At 50.2% G+C, this 20121-nt stretch overlaps 1 protein-coding gene across 1 annotated transcript; it reads left to right on the top strand.

Moving 5' to 3' along the window:
- The first annotated feature begins 2766 nt into the window (after positions 1 to 2766).
- On the top strand, positions 2767 to 18985 carry Igfbp5 (insulin like growth factor binding protein 5). Its single transcript, XM_052192513.1, has 4 exons — positions 2767 to 3833; positions 13016 to 13245; positions 13839 to 13958; positions 14591 to 18985. The coding sequence occupies exons 1-4, from the start codon at positions 3500 to 3502 to the stop codon at positions 14720 to 14722; spliced, it is 816 nt and encodes a 271-aa protein (XP_052048473.1). The 5' UTR covers positions 2767 to 3499; the 3' UTR covers positions 14723 to 18985.
- The last annotated feature ends 1136 nt before the right edge of the window (positions 18986 to 20121 follow it).

Here is a 20121-nt window from a genome sequence, read left to right on the forward strand (position 1 = left end):
TGAACGTTGTCTAGATAAACAGCACAAATCTTTCATTCTCCTGCAGTTCTTGAAGCTTGGTCCTGATCACCATTTTTAATTCTTGTCAAAGCAAAGGAAAGAGTGATCTCAGGGAAGACAAAACATGGTAGATGTTACTTAACTTAAAACATCACTGAGAAGATTGTGTCCAAAGGTTCAGCTATCCACACACAGGTAGCTACCTCATGGCAGTGAGGCTAAGCCATGGGTAGCAGAGCTCTCTGGGAGTGGGAGCAGATTTGAATGTGTCCAGAATAAATTAGTCATCTCAATGAAACTCTGTTGATATTAAGTCCCCCACCCTCCTGTCTTCTAAAGGTAATTGTAGAGATCCCAGAGCTTTTCAAATAGAGGGCAGAAAGAATGGAATCATGGGAAGCCCTCATGCCCCAACACCACGCACGATTGTCACTGAACGTCACATATAGACTGTTGAGCACAAAACTCACCTCTCCAGTCACCAATCTTTGGATAAAAATCTCTATGGGTGATCCCAGGATTTGGAGGAGCCTTCACTGTGTGCTCACAAGAACCCTGCCTTCCTGAACAGCAGTGCCTGTCTCTCGGTTCCCCCTGCCCTTTTGGAAGTGGAGATCACCATGGTTGCTTCACATAGACAGCCTTTCACTGACCCCACCATCACCCTCCAAGGACCGATTCCCCACACTCTCTTCTCTTCCTTCTCTCTGCCCACCTCTCTTCTCTAGGAACCATCTTCTTCTCTCACTGGTCCTTACACACTGTACTTTCCAGACACAAGAAGTCAGCTAGAAAAAAATTACTACTAGAGGCCACATTTTGAGAATACTGGGCAACTTTTGAGAAACAGGACAAAAGAACCACCCTGGTTTTCTCATTTCAAATGCTACACCAGCATGAGCGGAACCCACCGCACACCATGCCCCTTTCTAACACTCTTCCCTCCAGAACTTGACTCAAATGAGAAAATAACACTTGATCTCTCTTCCTTCTAAAATATTGCAACCCAGGTTTTAACATTAATTTGCTCTCCCTGCTTTCCCAAGCCCTGTAAGAAAGAATGGAGACAGGCTCTTGGAGCCAACAAGCCCTCCTTTTTTTTTTTTTTTTTTTTTTTTTGTACATTGGTGCACACAGCTCTCCCTCCCTCTGCTAGCCAGCAACACAATAAAACTGCTCTGGCAATGGGTGTAAAAGCACAACTTTATACTTTGGGCTTGTTTGAAAATGTGCCTATTGGCAAACAGAGAACAGAGAATCCGGATCAGTATCTGGGGGTGTGAACAGCACCCAGTGAGATGCTCCCAAAGGGAGCCAGCCAGCGAGGGAAATATCTTCTCAATGTTGCAGTCCTCCAGCAAGAATTCTTATCATAGATAAGGGTGCAGTCTAGTGGCAAAATTCGTGAAATGCAGCCCCTTTTCTAAAAGAACAGACCGTGTAGCAAGGGAAGAAGAGACCTGGAGAAAGGACTAGAGCCCTGCCCCAGGAACTCCCCGGAGGCCGTCATGCCTTGGTCATGTCTTTTATACCTGTGGTGGGCAGTCTAGAGACCACCTATCGTGTCAACTTAATTTTCAAAACAAACAAATAAAAAAAGCTAAAGCCATCGTATTCCTTCTTTCAAAAATTAGATTTTCTTTCATTTTCCTATAAGAAGAATGGTCCCTTGGGCTGTCAGCGATGTGGGGCTTCCCACGGCATGGTGAGGGTTTCTCCTGCGCAGGCCCCAGGGTCCTGCTGTCTCATAAAGGTTGGTACACATTAATCCTAAGACAAGGTCTCCTGCGGGGAGGTAACTGCTCACTCCAGGATCTGCCTACCCCACAGAAATGCCCCGTGGTCAACCCCAAGAAGGTTATCGCTTTAGTCTACCTTCCTTCCATTTAAAAGGACATTTAGGGTGTCCATGAAGAAACCAGATAAAACTGACAACTCATAGCATTTCCTCCAGGGTCTCAGTCACTACCCCCACAAAGTTGGTGGGGGGAGGGGTAGTCCCTTCTTGTAAGTGCACATAGCACACACACACACACACACAGAGAGAGAGAGAGAGAGAGAGAGAGAGAGAGAGAGAGAGAGTTTCCCTGGTCAGTTATGTAGGGGAAGGAAAATGAACACTGAGTATAACTAAAATTAGTACCCCACCTGAACCACGGCACGCCCTGGCCATTGTCCCTCTGCCCCGACTAGGGGTCTATACACGCACCCTCCTTTTCTCTTTTAAATTCACCTCGATGTCCCTCATCAGCTACTGTACACTACTTGTCCCCCAAACACAAACACACTGACAGACAGACATTCAGTGGTCCCTTAGACACTATTTTTTTCTAAAGTTGGAAAGGACTTCTTGGGCAGGTATACACGCTAACAAGAAAATGTGAGTCCTAACAGCCAGTGTCCGGGCTAGTTGTCGGGGAACCGACTCGCCCCATTGTATTCGCCCAGCTCCTGAAGATTACAGAGATCCACTCCGCCCTCCACCTTCTCTCCTCGGTAGCTCGCCTATTCACACACACACACACACACACACACACACACACACACACACCAAGCTCTTTCCGAACATTCCGTGTGGAGGAGGGCTCTGTGCAGGGATCGAAGGGGAGCCCCCATGTCTAGAAGGCCTCTCCCCACCCCCACCCCGTGTGAGTTTGCGCTGCAAAGCTCCTTGGCATCCTTGCCTGGGTTGGGTGTTGGGGAGCTCAAATTGCAGCTACAACTGGCTGGCAGCCAGGGGCCGTCTATTTAAAAGCGCCTGCTCGAACCGGAGCCGCAGTCTCTTTGGAAACTTCTGCCGGGGGTTTTAAAAGAGCCAAGAAAGAGCTGCAAAGCTGTTTGGGCTTTTTTTCCCCCTTTTTGTTCCTTTTTCGTTATCCCCTTCCTCAGCCTGCACCCTTCTCCGGACTTGACGCAGAACCTGCGGGTTTCGAAGAGGTGGTGACAGAGCAGGTGTTGGGGGTCCAGGTTTGGTGAGGTCTGGGTTTTTGCCTTTTTTTTTTTTCTCCCTTGATTTCAACATTTTCCCGATCTTCTTGGCAGCCGCCGTCGCCTCTTACCTGTTCTGCGGCAGCGGCGCAGCTGGCAGATGAGGCTGAGAGGAGTTGGGGGTGCATTTTAGAATTTTAAGCAAAAGAAAAAAATTAAGCCAAATCCATTTTTTTCACCTTCTCCCTTTTCTCATTATTTCTGTTGCTTTGGGGTGCCACCCCCCAATTCTGACCCGATCCCGCTTAGGGGTCTACGCTCTCTCTGCGTGCACCTGGCGCGCCTCTTTTTTTTTTTAACCCCCAACCTGTTGCAAGTCTTTAATCCTTGCAATTGGAACTTGCGTGCAAGAATCCTCCTTGTCTCATATTTTGCAAGTGTTTGGGGGAGAGCACCTGCTCTACCTGCAAGAGATTTAAAAAAAAAAAATCTCCAGGCTCCCTCTCGGCCCCTTTCTCCACACACTCTCGCTCTCCTGCCCCGCCCCGAGGTAAAGCCAGACTCCGAGAAAATGGTGATCAGCGTGGTCCTCCTGCTGCTGGCCGCCTATGCCATGCCGGCTCAAGGCCTGGGCTCTTTCGTGCACTGTGAACCCTGCGACGAGAAAGCTCTGTCCATGTGTCCCCCCAGCCCTCTGGGCTGTGAGCTGGTCAAAGAGCCCGGCTGTGGCTGCTGCATGACTTGCGCCCTGGCGGAGGGACAGTCGTGTGGCGTCTACACGGAGCGCTGCGCCCAGGGTTTGCGCTGCCTCCCCCGGCAGGATGAGGAGAAACCGCTGCACGCCCTGCTGCACGGCCGCGGGGTTTGCCTCAACGAAAAGAGCTACGGAGAGCAAACCAAGATAGGTGAGCGCTACCGGGGTTCCAGTTGCACCACACACGAGCTGGGGAGGGAGGCATCTTGGATGGGTGGGGACCCGGGACGGGTTGGGAACCCGCGCGCTTTGCGCACGCAGCAAGTGGCTTAGACATTGGTAGCTCTTGGGAGTAGATGGATTCTTGCACCTCAGACTTGAATCCCTGGCAGAGCCTGCTGTCCTAGGCTGCTGTCTATCCCGGCCTCTACCAGTTTACACTCCATCTCCTCTGGATCTCCACCCGAGTCCGACCCTCCCCCACTCATAACTCGTGGCAGTCCTTACTCTGAGCTCCTTCTGAGTCTCAAAGTCCAAATCCCAAGAGAATCCACTCTGGAAAAGAACAGGTTAAATTATCAACTCCCTCCTCCACCCCACCCCCGTACTTTTCTCCTTACACTTTAAAATATCTTTTTTGTTAAAAGGTCATTTGGAATCTGAAGATGCGTTATCCATCTTTAGAGCTAATTCTGCCTTGATCTCTCCAAGCCTCACCCCCATCTCTCCCTCCATTCCTATTTGCTCAGGGGCGGGCGGGCGCGCGCGCGCGCGCACACACACACACACACACACCATCTCTGACAAATAATGTCTTTTGGGTGAAGGTATTGGGAGCTCTCCCACACGTACACTTGCTGTTTTTGAATTGATATGATTGATTATGATCGATGATAAAACACATTAGACTGTAAAACGTCTCTTTTTTTTCCTCCCAGGAAGAGAAAGAATACTTCAGGAGTGTTGGGGTAGGGCGTGGGGTATGGGGTGAAAGAGTTCGGTGTTCTGCACTCAGTGTTCGTCCCTAAATCTAATGCTTTTTTTCCCCTCCTGAATTCAGATTTTACTTAAGCTAAGATGGACTTAGGTTTGAGAGATGAAGAGGGATGTGGGATGAAGACTTCCTCAAGCTCCCACTGGATGCTGGCCCTCTCCGTCTCCCCTCCCTTTCTCCCCACTCCACCCGACCCTAGCAGCCCCACCCTCCACCAATCACTTAAACCAGACCAAAAGTGAGTGTGGCTAAGTGCGTGAAGGGCCCTGGAAACCCTGAATGCAAAACTCAAGGGGCGGAGACAGGAAGACCACGCTCTGGGAGCCACCCCGCAGCTTGCCCCGCCCCCTCTTGCCCCGCCTCCAAATTCTCTGTGCCTGGAGTCTGTGGTTTCAATGATTGACAGAGCTTCTTGTTCAATCAGAACAGTTTTGCCTCGAGCTAGGTTTCTTGGGGAGTTACCCGACTACATATTTTTTATATTTATATATTATATATATTTAAGCTTAATCAGCGATGCACAAAATCTGGGCTAAGAGAGATTAACAGCTAATGACTCTCTCTCCTAGAGGTGGTAAGACTTGACTAAATGTTTATTTGGTGCGGTTCCTTACAAAGATAAAGCCCTTCTCGCTACCTGTCCTCCTCCATTACTCCAGCGTGAGGAGGTTTGTAATTTTTCGGAACGTAAACTAAAGATCTACGGATTCCACCACGTAGGAGGGTGCGTGAAACCCCATCAGTAAGCAGCAGGGCTTGTGTGAGCTCAGCCTCTCCCCCGGGAACTGCACATTTGAGCTACCATGAGAAGTTGCATCATGAGGGGGATGGGGCGTACAAACCGTGGAAGCCCCCGGAGACCGATTTTCACGGTTATTTCTATTACATTCTTGCCCGCTGAAGCCATAGGAATCCATTACCTGGCTCGGGGACAAAAGGGGTGGCTAGCTATCCCATCACAGCGGAATTGCGCAAGTTCTGACTCCGCAGTATCCCGGCCCCACTTTTATTTGCCCAGCCAAGCAGTAGATAGGGAGTAGCTGTGTTAGAAGGTGTGTGCTCTGTGCGCACTCAAGCACGCAGATGCTGGGCTAGCAAAAGAGGCAGCATTCAACTTCCCAAGCAGACCCAGTGCACACGCGCGCGTGCACGCATACATGCACACACATACGAACGATTTTTTTTTCTTTCTTTTTTTTTTTTTTTTTTTTTTTTTGTCCCGGGCCAGATCGCTCTGGAATTCTCTGCAGCCTTTTCAACCCGAAGCAACCTCCTCTCCTCACCCTCACTCCAGCCCCAGCCCGCCTCAGGCAGGTGCCTAGCCACCTACAATTGCTCCCCGGCTGCTGTCCACAGTGGCAAAGGTTAATACCTTCGTCCCCAAATGGGAGCCGGCTCTCGGAGAAGATCCTTCAACCCGAGAGCCATTGGTTGGATCCCTAAAAAAAAAAAAGCTAGAGATGACGTCATTCTTAAATAAAGGAAAATGGATAATGAAGAGAGGAGGTTGTCTTCTGGGTCCTATAGGAGAGATGCTTGCTCCCTAGACCCCCTCCCCCACCACTGAAATCTGAGTAGTGTGAGCTTGGACGATTGTCCATCCTCTCCCGCAGATGGAAACTATAATATGCATATACTGTATTTATATTTGGTGTGCAACCAAATATATATATATATATTATATATTGATATTATTGTATTATGTAACACCCCCAGTACAGTGAGTTTCTAGATTGAGAAGTGAGGAGCGAAGCGGAGACGCGGCTGGCAGCCAAAGCTTCGGGAGAAGGAGGTGTACTTAGGCAGGCGGAGACTGGGGTTTTGCTGGTTGCGTTGCTTGGCAACTGGAGAGGGAGTCGCCTAGGAGCGCGCCTGGCCCTGCATTTTCTTTTGGCCAGTTCAGAGGCCAGAGATAGATATAGAAACAGAGGGCAGTGTGTGTGGGGCTGAGGGGACCAGGGAGACAAGGGTTGCTAGGCCAAGAGAGCAATAAAGAAAGGTGAGCCTCTGTGGGTCAAGAAAGGCCTAAAATTTGTTGAGGGCATTCTCTAGAAAATGGCCTGCAGTTTTAGCGGTGGGAGCCTAACATACTGGAGGATCTGAGGAGTGTCTTCTGGGCTAACAGAAACGTGACATCTGGGATGTGGAGCGCAGAGGGTTGTGAATGTCAATCCTGATATTGAGAATAAGGCAAAGAGCAACCTAAAATGTGCTTCTGGAAAAGCAAGGGAAGGGGAGACCTTATGTAAATGAAAATGAATTCCACCTTTGCTGCTTTAGGCTTTAGTCTCCATCAGCCTGGCTTCCGCTCCAAGCCTGGTCCAAATGCCATGCTGAAGTTAATCCCCAGTAAGACTTTTTGGCCAAATTCATGTCTGGATTGAACAAGATTATGAAAAATTGAAGGAGCCAGAAGACTTTCCCACTGCACGCCCTCCCTTTGAAGCAAGTCTCGTCTCTGAGCGAGGGCTATGCTAAAGCCAACCAAAACGGGAGCTGGGGACAGGGATGGCGCCCTAATAGACGTTTCTTGCCTTTGCCCCATCTTTCTGCTGTGTCAGCAAGGCTTAGAAGAGTCAGCACAGCTGGCCCAATGAAGCAGCTTTTCTTTCCAAGTCCCTTCCCGCCCCCTCCCCGCCCCACTTCAGTACCCTCCCCTCTCGTAACCCCTCCCTCATGTCCACGCCCCAACTCTGAGGCATCCCCCCCCCGGGAGGGCGGAGTTTTAAATCTGAGCGGCTCTGCCTTGGCCCTCTGGCTTTAAGCAAGCAGCCGCCTGCAGCTGCACAGGCAGGGCCAGGCTGACCCCCTCCAGCTAGAGGTCACTGGGCTGCTTAGATCAGAGGACACAGAAGCAAGATTCCCTGCTGACCGGGTACTGCTTTCTTAATTCAGAGAGGAGGAGCAAGAGGGAAGGAAAGATTTACCAAAAAAAAAAAAGTTTTACTTTGTACCTAAGCAGTCAGTGCCTATGAAACCTTAAAATATTTAATGTGGGAAAAAAATTAAAGTGTAAAAAAAGGGATTATACCGTCCAGAGCCACCACATTCAGAAGGTGGAGGGACTCTCTACATAATCAAGGACGAACAAGCAACATCCATTAGGAGCCAAGGGGAGAGGGGGATGGTTACCAGGAGCCACCCGGGCAAATGGGAGGGGTTTGTTGGGTTGTAAGTTTGCACTCTTGCCAAGTTAGGTGAAAATAGCAATTCTCAAAGGCCATCCTTAAATTCCAAGCAGGGTAGGCTCTTCAAGGCAATAAGACTGGTCACATGTCTGCAGAAACAGGCAAAGAACCAAGGAATCTGGCGCATCTGTCCGCTTCCCTCCCCAGCCACGATTTCTATTATGATTCCACCTATTTATTTCTTATAAACCATCAATCCAGATGAGCAACTAGACATTTGTTTGTACGGAGAAGTGGCCTTTCCTGCCTAGCCACAGGTCTCAGCTGTGTCCTAGCATCTCTCCAGGAATTGTCTGGATAGTGTCCAAAGAACCTTAAAGCTGGAAGAAATCCACGGCTATCATCATGGTCAAGGACGCCACATTACAGATAAAGGCACCGGGACCTGGAACAGGAAGCCACTTGCCCAAGACAAGACCTGTGGTGGTCAGGACTAGGGGCTGAGGCACTCTGCCCTGCCATTTCTGCCACTGCTGGCTCCTTCAGTAGTCACTAGGGCTCTTGCCTAGGCCTGGTCTAACCTTACAACACAGACCCTTGGCCAACATTACCAAATGCCACCCCTCCAGTGGTAGCTGTTCTGAAAGCGAAAAGAAAACCCTCTACTTAGGAGAGCTCTTCTGTGGGCCAGAGAAGTAGCGAAGTGACCCAAAAGTAGGAACTCCAATACCCCTCCCCCCTTACCCCCCACCACCTCCCCACCCCACCACCTACCCCCCCACCCCACCCCCACCACCCGCTCTCAATGTTTCTCCCATCTCTCCTTCTGCACAGTCTTACAGACAGCTGGCTCAGGCCGATGGTTTGGCCAGAGAAAGTGAGCAAGGAGTATTTGAAGGGTGGTATTCAGCACAGCCTCCATGTCTATGGGCCAAACCTCATTTCCTGAATGCAAGGAGTTCTCCTAATGTGGCAGGCAGGCCCTCGCAACCCTGTGGTTGCCCATGCTTCCTGCCTCTCTGGAGAACACAGCACTTCAATCAACGGGCTGCTGCCCATGGTAACCTGTCTCTCCGGGGCTGGCAAACAGCATGGTGAGACCTGAGGTAGGCTGGGCTGACAGGGTTTCTATGTCAGAGACTGTCCACCAGGAAGGCTGATAAAAAGCCACTGCCTTGTGAACTTATCAGGGTATGTCTAGGCTTTTCAACAGGCCTGCCTTTGGCTGAGAGGTTATAGTTAGGGGTTCAGCTTAGTCATAGGCTATGCCAACACTCATGCTAACCTGCCCCAGAGCTGAGGAAGCTCTTCCCTTTGGGGTTGTTGGGGAAGGAGGCAGATAGGAAGCCTATCTTTCCTACAAGCTGAGCCTTTAGGCTCAACCAAATAGTTCATCTTACACTTTAGCCCTCAACCTAAACTGTCAGATCAGTGGCCTTTCCCTGCCAGGTCTGAAGGCCTTCAATGAAACTGTACTCAGAGCAGGGCCTCATACGCTATCTCTGCCTGCCTGTGAATGTATATGGGATCCAGCTATCTGCTCTCTCAACTATACCATTGGGACTCTAACATCTCTCTGCCCCCACTAAAGGCGTGTCTCCTTCAGGAGTCTGTAGACTAGCACATCCAACCGAAATATCATGCAAGCCACAAACATAACGTTTAATTTTACAGGGTCCACAATTTTTTATACTTTTTTTTTCTAGCAGCCAAAATTTTGAAAGGTTAAGAAGAAGCAGAGGAAATGAAGTTTAGTGAAAGTGTATTTTGAACAGAGTGTGCCCGAAAATATTATCATCTCAACGTGTACCCAAAGAATGATAATGCAGTCATCAACTTCCTTTCACTCGCTGTTTTTAAAATCCATAGCATCTTTCTGCCTCTTTCAGAAAATCTCAATTAGACACTGTATATGTGTGTGTGCATGTGTGTATATATATATATATGTATATATATGCATATGACATATAGGTATATATGTCATAAACTTTATGATATGCTCTGCCAAACATACTTAAAATATTTCCAGTGAGCAAACTATCTGTTTCAAAATTTAGAGTTAAGCTTTGTGAAATTAAATGAGCCCTTCCGGCCCTCCCCCACCTTAGGATACAGCTGTCTGCCTTTGTTTTCCTCTTGAAAAGTCAACTCATCATTTTGCTTGTTAAAAACCCTGGACACTACCTCTATTGCTGACCACAGTGGAAAAGAAAATAGTGTTTTCAGGGATCTTCAGGAGTGAGCTTGGGGCCAGGCAGCCGCTGCTGTGGGCCAACAGGAAGGGGGGGGGCACTCCACAGCCCCTCCCCCTCCCTCTATGCAAATGCACGCACACAGTGCAACTGAGCTAATTAGCATCCATCTGCAGCTGGGAAGCAAGGAGACTTGGGGAGTCTGAAACACAACTTAGGTTTTGGAAGGGACAGATGAGCAGCCGGATTCTGATTCTCCCACAAGCCTAGTACTGCAGCAGAGAGCAGAAGGCCGCCTGTTGCCTGGGAAACAGGACAGGACAAGGACTGGGCAGAGCATCCAGCTAGCTATTTTTGATCGGTGTCCTGGGCCAGTGCTATCTAGTGGAACTTACAGTGATGATGAAAGTGCTCTATATCTGCACTGTCCAGCACAGTAGCAGCCAACAACGTGTGGCTCTGGAGAACTGGAAATGAGAACCTCTGGGTTTTTGGGGTTTTTTTTATTTTTTAACTTTCCATTTGTTCATTTAAATGCCACATAGGCTCCTGGGTGGCACAGCCTCAGCCAAACAGAAGCCTCACACCCCAGGGGTACACGCTTCAAGCACTGCTTGTCTCTTCACCTCTCTGTGTCTTCCTGTAGCGGGGCGATCACACTCTGAGGCAGGGGCATGACTGAGACGGTCTCCCACAGCATCCATTAAGCTATAGCTTTGCCCTATTTATATTACAGAAATGCTTCTCCACTCAACTTCTCTCTGCCTTTGGGGCAGACTGTAAGTGGCCTGTTGGACCAGGAACTCCAAGCATAGCTGGTTTTCTGGTGAGAGAGAAGTCATCGCAGCTCAGGCTCCCCCAGACCTCTGTTTGCGAGGTCAAGTCAAGCAAGCATCCAATAGCAGCCCTCTCTTGTTACCCCGGCCTTCTTAATGCATGCTAGAAGCACACAAAGAGGGGGAAAGGATTGATGGGATTCTCAAAGAAGTAGGAGGAGGAGACAGCCAAGTGCCAGATTTTAACAGTCATCTTCCCTGGAAATGTGTAGTGAGCGCCTTTGGTCTCGCGCGCCACCTACTGGCCACCTAGAGGTATATCCCTGCTTGTTTCTAAAAGCCTTGGTGGTGTCCTGGTGTCCCTCCTGGAGCTGGAGCGTTCCCCAGGAAGCAACACCAAGAACTGGGAGGCAAATCAGAATTTTAAACCTTTTCTTCACAAGCAAGAAGCCTGAAAATTAGGGGAGAGGAGGCGCCTAGGAGCCTAGACTTTGCTTAGGTCCAGAGTTTGCAAAACATTGCTTAAGGAAAAACATCAGATTCTACTGTTCTATCTGCACGGAACCCCCAAACTAGACATGCCTCCTCCTGCATCCTGTCATCCGAATCCACAACCAAGAAAGCCGGGTTCACCCCCAAGATACCTTCTTTTAATCCCTAGAGTACTGGATTCCACTTTGGGTAGTCAGCCTGGGACTAGTCGTCCCAGCAGCGTCTGAAACAGTGGAGTCAGGCACTGGGGTGGAGGAGGGGGCTGCACGGGGTGGGAGGGCGGTGGCTGATATCCCCACTCAGAGTTTGGCTCAGAGACAGTCCGCCCCAGCACTGACATATACTCCCAGCCACCCCTCTTCCTTTCCAGGACTTGCTTCTCTTCCTTTCCTGTGAATACACCCCCAAGCCCATCACCCATCAGGATCAATGGAAACCCCCAGAGGCCTCCTCCTAGTGGGAACCAAAGCCTGGTTCATACGCTTGACAAGCCCTAGAGGAGCATATACCTGGGCATTTGATGCCATTTGCACGTCTAACCAGATCAGGCCTGATCTCCAGATGCCTCTGCTCACACCACATCTTCATTCGGGCTGGGAGCTTGGGGACATTCCACAAAGTCGTCTTCTCCTTCCTTACAAATTCCCCCTCACCTCAACTCTGTTGAATTATCTCCCCTTTATCTTTCACATCTGAGATACCCAGCTGCCGCCATATCTAGGTGTCTGAGGAATGTGGGTTTTCCTTTGCCCTGCTTAATTAATTGTGGGTATCCCGAAGCTCCCTTTTTTTTGAGTATTTGAATGGGAAAGGTGATTGAGTCTGGTTCTCCACCCCCTTCTGACCCTACATCTGGTCTTGATTTGAGTCATCTGAAACACAACCACATGGAGACAGCAATCTAAGGCTTCCCCACTTCTGGGGGCTGCAGGGTCAGGGGCTGAGAGGAGACTGGTGGACACCTATGAGAAAAGAACTTACTGGAAATGTGTATGTACCGAGAGGCCAGGCAGGTGGCGTTAGCGGACACATGGACAAAGTCCTACTTTCTTTTTTTCTAAAGGTCATAAGTCAGCTAAGTATAGACTGTCACCAAGTTGCTCCTATATATAACTGGTCTGGCCCCAGCCAGCTGTCGGCCCCTCTCAGGCACAGCTAAGGAGTGCCCAGCCTCCTAGGGTCCGGAGCACAGCACAGCACAGCACAGCACAGCACAGAGCCGGTTGGGAGCTAGTGTAGAAGGAGGAGGCTCCTGTCTTCCATCTGCTTTGGTCCTTTCCGGGGCCCACATTCCTGCCCCTCCTGTCTCCCAGCCCTCACCGTGGTTCACGGGCTCTACTGCTCCTGTCCCTGGATACCCAGGTCCAAACATCTCTCGCCCCTCCTAAAGTACAAAGATCTCTCTTTAAGAGGAAGGACACCGTTGGTTGTGCTTGCCTAGGTCTGGACTGTGCCCTGTTTTCTCCCTTTGGCCCAGCTCTCCAGGTTCTGACAGCTTAACCTTCTGTCTCCAGCCACTTCATGTCCTGAGCCACGCCACTGGCTAGCAAACTTCACCATAACCTTTCACCTGCTGTGGTCCTCGTGCTACCTTCTTCTCTAGCCTGCCTTCCCGCAATGCACTAGTGAGGCGTGGTCAAGAATATCCCCGCCCCCCTATGATCTTCCCGCCCCCTCTTGCTTTCTTAGACTTCATTGGCTCTCTCTGAGCCTCAGGACTCCCGCTGAATCCCAATCTTCCCAGCTCCGGTTTCTAGACTCTGCTCTCTGACCTCTGCATAAGCTGATTCTCAACCTCCTTCTCCCCACAGAGAGAGACTCTCGGGAACATGAGGAGCCCACCACCTCCGAGATGGCTGAAGAGACCTACTCCCCCAAGGTCTTCCGGCCCAAGCACACTCGCATTTCCGAGCTGAAGGCTGAGGCTGTGAAGAAGGACCGCAGAAAGAAGCTGACCCAGTCTAAGTTTGTGGGGGGCGCAGAGAACACTGCCCACCCCCGAGTCATCCCTGCGCCCGAGATGAGACAGGAATCTGAACAAGTGAGTCTCAGGGGTTCTCTCCTGGCCACCATCCCAATCCGATTTCCCATTCGTCTTACTTTCGCATCTGTGGCTATAGAGGAGGCACAGGCTAGACCCATCAATCAAAGGACCTATTTATTGCTCATGGTGGCTCAGTTGAGAATTTGGAAGGATGCTTTTGAGACCTTGAGTTTATTTATCTGGTCTGAGGGCCGATCCAAGTTAGTGAAAACACGTAGTTCTCCTTCAAAGAAGGTGTCTAGTGTAACTGTAAGCACGCACCAGGTATGTGACTCCCTAGAGCTATGGCCGGTCCCAGGAAGAGGCTAGACAGTGTCCTAGCACATCTAGAGAATGAAACCTGTGTATCTTCATTGTTTGGAAGGAGCGAGTGACCCAGAGCTCTCTGCCTAGCCACGTGCAGACTTACTATACAACCAAGGCAGCAGACAGGTGAGGGTGTAGCTTCCTCTAAGAGCCTACGTAGCTTCTTCTGATAAAGGTGATAGATTTTCTTCCGGGTTCCTTTGGCTGCCACACATGAGCCTTCAGAAGGCACCGCCGAGTGGTTTCCACCTGGGCCATGCCTCTTGACCCTCCTGTGTTCACAGGGCCCCTGCCGCAGACACATGGAAGCTTCCCTCCAGGAGTTCAAAGCCAGCCCACGCATGGTGCCCCGTGCCGTGTACCTGCCCAACTGTGACCGCAAAGGATTCTACAAGAGAAAGCAGGTACGTGCCCCGGTGCCAGGCTTCTCCTCTAGGGATTCCGATAGGCGGGTTTGGAGTAGACTTCAAGCGCTTTACATTTCTACATGGGTGACTATGCCTGAATCCCTAACCTAAGGTAACAGTTACAGGCTAGGGCCCCTTGGCGGTACCTTGACCCTGCCATGTCTAGCTGTGTAACCCTTGGCCCACTTATTTAAAGCCCCCGTGTCTTTAGCTTCTCATGTAAAATGGGGACTGGCAACCTCAGCCACCCTCATGGGGAGAAAGAAGTGGTTGTCTTGGCAAAGCACTTAGAACAACTCCTACCACATGACCTGTGTTAAACTGCATCTGGCCCAGGATAGAGCCGCAGAGTAAAGTTTCCTATTTTGATGACCAAGGTCCTCTCTTGAGGATCCCTGGAGAGTGTGAGATGGGTAGTCCCAAAGTAAATAGAGGAAGGGAGAGTGCAGGACCTCCCCCAGGGTGCGATGCCTGGGGTCCTTCCATGGGATGGAGTCAGCAAAGCCCCAAGGGTTAGCTAAAGGTGCACCCCTCTTAGCCTCAAGCACGGGGTGGGAGGAGGGGGATTAGACAAGAAGAGAGCCTCGGGGTGCAGGCGTCCGTCTCACCGCTCCTTGCCGCTTTCCCAGTGCAAGCCTTCTCGTGGCCGCAAACGTGGCATCTGCTGGTGTGTGGACAAGTACGGGATGAAGCTGCCGGGCATGGAGTATATCGACGGCGACTTCCAGTGCCACGCCTTCGACAGCAGTAACGTTGAGTGACGAGTCCCCTCTCTTCCTCCCCCTTTCCTACCCCCCCAGCCCCAACTCCAGCCAGCGCCTCCCTCCACCCCAGGACGTCACCCATCTCATCTCATTTAGGGGAAATATATATACATATATATTTGAGGAAACTGAGGACCTCGGAATCTCTAGCAAGGGCTAAGGAGACACTCCCCACACCCTGACCCCGGAAATGTATTCCTGTTTGAAGCAAGTTGAACGGACAGAGAAGGGAAGAAGAGAAGGAGTAAGAGGGAGTGAGAGATGGAAAGAAAGCATTGGAGTGGAGAAGAGGGTTAGACAGAGAAGAGAGAAACAGCAGAAAGCGAGCCCAACCAGGGCTGGATCTGCCTGTGCTTTTGATGGGGTCTAGCCTGGGGTCAGAGAAAGGTTGGGGCACTCAGAAGTGTGGCAGTCAGTGACACCCAGTTTAGATTGGTCAAGGGGAGGAAAGAAACAAGACATGCCTCTCCAGTCTGTCGCTTCCTGCGGCCAGCAGTGTGAAGGGCTAGACCCCCTCACCCTCCTCTCCTCTTACCCAAGTACAGGGTGGTTTCATCCCCAAATTTATGAAAACTAAAATGCATTCCATCCAACCCTCTGAAAACAGTGATTGCAGAAAGCTTCCCCCCCCCCCCCCGAGCAGATGAGTGAACTCAGAATGTGTACAAATTTTACTCTTGTTGGAGATTTTTTTTTAAAGAAATCAATACACACCCCAACACTGGAAAGACTTGATTTTCCAGGGTGACAAGCATTCAGAAGCAAGTGGCTTTGGCCCTTGATTTCACCAGACTCAAAGCTGGCCCAGCAGCCTCTGTGGAGGAGGACAGGCGGAGCAAGCGATGGGCTTGTACCCACCTGTAAGGCTCCATGTAGACTTATATAGGCATATAAATCTATTTTCTTTACTCCCCCCCCTTCCCTTTCTTTCAAAGTTTTGCATTACCTCTTTGAAGTAGTTTTTTTAGGGCACTGAAGATCTTCCTCATTCTGGGAAAATGCATATTTCACTAATACAGCCCAGAAGGCCAGCTTGGCCCGCTTCTGGGCAGCCTTTCTTGTGAGCTACGTACAAATGTGGCTCCTTTGTGGGGGCACCGATTAGGATTTTCTCATGATTCCCTGCATGTGTCGGAATGTATCCACCAAGCCAGGTAGCTGCCAGCCCTCCATCCCTCGGAAAATAGCTCTCTCACACCGCACCACATAATAACCCCACCAGATCCATCTGCCACCCACTGGCCTGCCCAGGCCTTTTTTTTTTTTTTAATCTGCATTTTTTTTTTGAACTGCATTTTTGAAAGCCTCCCTCAGATGCCAGGCTGACAGATCAGAGAGAAACTAACATGAGAGGTGACAGAGGAGGAAGAGGTGGAGGGTAAGGGGAGAGCCTACCACAGAGAGACATAGAAGATAGAGCAGAGATAAGGCCTGGGATGGGGGGTGATAAGAAAGAGACAGAAAGAGGGAAATACCAATAGAATTTTCTTTGGTGTCTCCCAGCTAATCAACTCTCTGGGATTTGAGAGAAAAAAAATGGCCGGGGCAGAGCGGGGGAAACTTGAAGTAGAAATGAGCTCAGTTCAAGTCACAGGGCCTAGATGGTGGGTAACTGAGGCAGGATCCAGACTCCAGACTCACGGTTGGAAACAGGGCTCGATAGCCTGACTGGGTATTGAAGGGTGAAGAGGATACCTATGAAAGACGGCACAGCTTCAGTACAACTCAGCCCCTAAGGAGGGACTGAGGCCAAAGAATCAAGAGCTTCATCCATCAACTCTGCCCAACTCAAACATCCTCCCTGAGATGGAGATGGTAGAAAGCCCCGAACAACTCAGGCCTGGATCTTCATGGCTGGCATCCTCTGCCAGCCTGATTTTTTTTGATCCAAGAGAAAAAAAAATCTCATTGCCCACTGGCTTCTTCAACAAAGGGGTGTTTGACCGAGGGCTTAGGACTGTCTTTGACGACTGAAGATAACCTGCCAGGAGAGGGGACTCGGACGCTGGTACAGGAGGCCCCTTTTTGCTGTGGACATGGCTCCTTGCTCTTTCTTGACGGCGTGGGCATTGTGGAGGTCGGAAAAGGGACAGCAAAGAAACAAACCTATGTGGACTCATAGGACACGATGGCTACGGTGACAGGAGATAGATGTCTCCTATTGCCTGGACAGGACAGTTGGCTGGGAATAAAAGAGGCAGTTGATCTTCATAAGACAAAGGGCCTGATGGGGATGGCAAGATAAGAACTTTCCAGACCTGCAGGGTCAGTATACCCATCACCCCACACAGCACCCCAGCCCCATCTCGCACTTCAGTACACCTTAGGCCAGTATCCTAAACCTAAATCTCTCCTTTCTGCCGTTATTTCTCTGCCTCTTGAGCAGTCATCTGACTGGGATTTGCCGAGTGGATACTGGGGTACCGTTGCCCCCAAGAAAAGACTGAGCCAGGAACTGCCTACTCCCTACCCCTCCCGAGCCTGGAGTTATTAACTCCTGTGAGGGGAGTTCTCTTCACCCCACAACGTGCTGGACCTCAGACGAGCCTCTGCCCCTGACGTGGGCGCTTTGTCGTGAGCCACGCAGATGGAGGACGTTGTATAGATGCTTAGCCTTCCCAAGGTCAGCCTACCTCCCCCAAACTTGTGAGTCTCCCCGCTGCTCATACGGAGAGGCGTGTCTGAGACAGCAAGTCTCTTCCTAGAGAAAGCTTGCCTTTAACAGACAGACGGAATTAAACCTTCCAACCAGGGAGGGGGAGGGGGTTCCTGGCTGAACCCAGGATCCAGAGACCATGGGAATGGGGTCATCAAGAGAAGACGGGATGCCTTTCTTGATGTGATGGCGAGAGAAGGCAGGCTTGCAATGGTCCCATCACGCCCTGAGCAAGAAGCTTTTAGCTCCAGGCTAGCTAGCCCTTAGCTGCATTAGAGGCCTCTACGTCGGGTTCATCCACAGCCATAGGTCTAAGTGTGGCCTGTCCCCGCCTCCACTTCCATGGGAGCATGGAAGGACTTGTCCCACCCCTTTTTGACAACTGCCTCACTCAAGCAGTGGAAAAGATAGCTCTCTTCCCCATCTACTGCCAGGTAGCAAAGAGGCCTAACCAGGACCTATTCTCTGCCCCAGCCAGTCTTGACCAGCCAGAACAAAGCGGGGGACCTGGAGAATGAAAGACTCTATGTTCCTCTGACGACCAGGCCTGAACAGACAAGGCTTGGGAACACCTGCCCCACAGGACACTGAGGAGGCCGTCAGTGCCCACTCCTCTTCTCCTTCCGACCATGAGGTATCTCCATGGTAACATCCTCACCATCCTTCTCCCACCACCAAGGGTTGCCATGGCAACCTCCAAACCACCTGCCCAGGCCAGGCAGGGCAGCAGTCCTTCAGCTCAGAACCCTAGAAGACTCTAGTGAAAAATTACAGCTTAAGAGAGGAGTGGGTCAAGGAGAAGAGACCCTGTAGGCCTCTGGCTTTCCAGAGAAAGGAGGCTACAATTTAAAACACAGTAGAAGGGAAAGAGGTTTCACCAGCCTCTACCAAGGAGCCTAGGGGTTGTACTGTCTTTATTTTTAAACCACTAAAGTGCAATGTTTCCTGCACTCTTGTCCCCCCACCTCTCTTCCCTGTCAGGTTTTCATTTCTTTGAGCAGACTTTCTTGGTTTTTTTTTTTTTTTTTAATCGGAGTATAGACTTTGACCACTTCACAGACTCTGGCCTCCTCTTTAAGTCTTTCTGGATGGGGAAAAGGAAGGTAGAGGGTCAGAGGGGAAGGGGTCCCACGTCACCCCACATCTATTCACCCCACTTCTCTGGCCCCTAATCACCAGCCTCAGCCCCGTCTCTGACACCATCACTCTATCACAGTCACACAGATAGCACAGTTCAGACAAGACTCCTTCAGATTCCGAGACGCCTACCGGTTGTTTTTGGGTTTTATTTTGTTTTCATTTTGTTTGTTTGTTTTTACAACAGCAATAACCACAGCACATATTACTGTAGCTCTTTGTAGTGTTACATTCAGACACCATAGATCTGGTCTCTCTTCTTTTTTGTTTTCAACTTAAAAATAAATGCTTATACTTTTACTGGTGAAACGGATTGAAAAAAATTGAACAACAAACCAGTTTGTGAAAAAAGCAAAACATGGGAAAAAAATATCACCCCAATGTGGAAGAGCTCAGCTCCTCTTTAGCATTTTGTACTTAAGGAAATAAAAAAGAAAAACCTGGAAGATCTCACATTTTATTACGAAGTGAAGATTGCTGTATTCTATTTATTCAACTTATAATTAATGTTACTCCTTGATCTTTGTCTTTTGTGGTGACAAAGCATTTATTTAATAAAAGTATGCATTCAGTTAGCCTGCATCGCCTTCCTCCTGGAGCAGAGGGCGCTGTGAGCACCCAGGCTGCCAACAGGAGGGGGAGGAGACAGGATCACAGCCCGTGTGTGACCTCCAGGGGGGTCCCTGAAAGGAGGAAGGCCACCAGCATCCCCCACTTCCAGCAGATCCCTCACTCGTCCCAAGCCGCCACCTCTTTGAACTCTCTGTATCCCTGCACCATGGGTTCAGCCCTACAGAACTGTGGAAAGACTCCAGAGGCTAAATTGTTCATAAAGCACACAGAACCGTGAACACACTCGTGTTCTACCATGTCTATAATTTAATGTCCACCACTGCTGTTGCACAGTCTAACCCACCCTTAGACAAATCATGAGTCTCTTCTCCTGGGAGGGAATTAAGGAAGACATTTCTAGAATGTTCCTTGGGCCTTTACAAGTTCTTAATGCATGGACACCTCTGGCCCAGGTGAATCCCACTTCCGGCCCCTCCCAGGAACCTCTACCTCTGTTTCTGCCCAGGGACAAGCAAAGCTACGCAGTCACGTCCAACCACGCCCTTCGGCTTGGTTTCCCTGTGGCTTTCCTCTCCAGGTTCTTGCAGCTCTTGGGCTTTCTGCCTAACTCTCCATGGCCCATGTTCATTCTCAAACTCTGCTCCTCAAGTCACTAACCACACACACACACACACACACACACCAGGCCTAGCAGGCCCCACACAGCCAGGGAGATGAAGGCGATGGACTGTTCATTCTGCCCCTCCCGTCAGCCCCCACCCCCCCCCCCCACTCAATGCTGAGACTCTCAGGAGAGCTAGACCGGTGGTAAGTGCGGCCTTGTTTCTCACTGTCTATTGGTCGTCTGGGAGCCATCCGAAGTCTTCCCTGAGGCTTCTCAGCCCTCCAGGACAGAACGTTTTAGGTCAAAATGAAGTGTGGAAGGCACAGGCAAGGTTGCAGAGAGAGAACCGGTGCTTTCAAAGTGGGCGGCTTGGCAGAGGGCGCTGTGCGTGGCTTGTTGGGTTAGAACACCTGGGAGAGTCTTCTG

This window comes from Apodemus sylvaticus, chromosome 9 (genome assembly GCF_947179515.1).
Source record: "Apodemus sylvaticus chromosome 9, mApoSyl1.1, whole genome shotgun sequence".
Lineage (NCBI taxonomy): Eukaryota > Metazoa > Chordata > Mammalia > Rodentia > Muridae > Apodemus > Apodemus sylvaticus.

Bases quoted from the DNA above. Each gene is read 5' to 3' on its own strand.
- Igfbp5 (XM_052192513.1), top strand. From the start codon at position 3,500: ATGGTGATCAGCGTGGTCCTCCTGCTGCTGGCCGCCTATGCCATGCCG. The intron at 3,834-13,015 runs GTGAGCGCTACC...TTCTCCCCACAG, and splicing joins CGGAGAGCAAACCAAGATAG to AGAGAGACTCTCGGGAACAT. The intron at 13,246-13,838 runs GTGAGTCTCAGG...CTGTGTTCACAG, and splicing joins TGAGACAGGAATCTGAACAA to GGCCCCTGCCGCAGACACAT.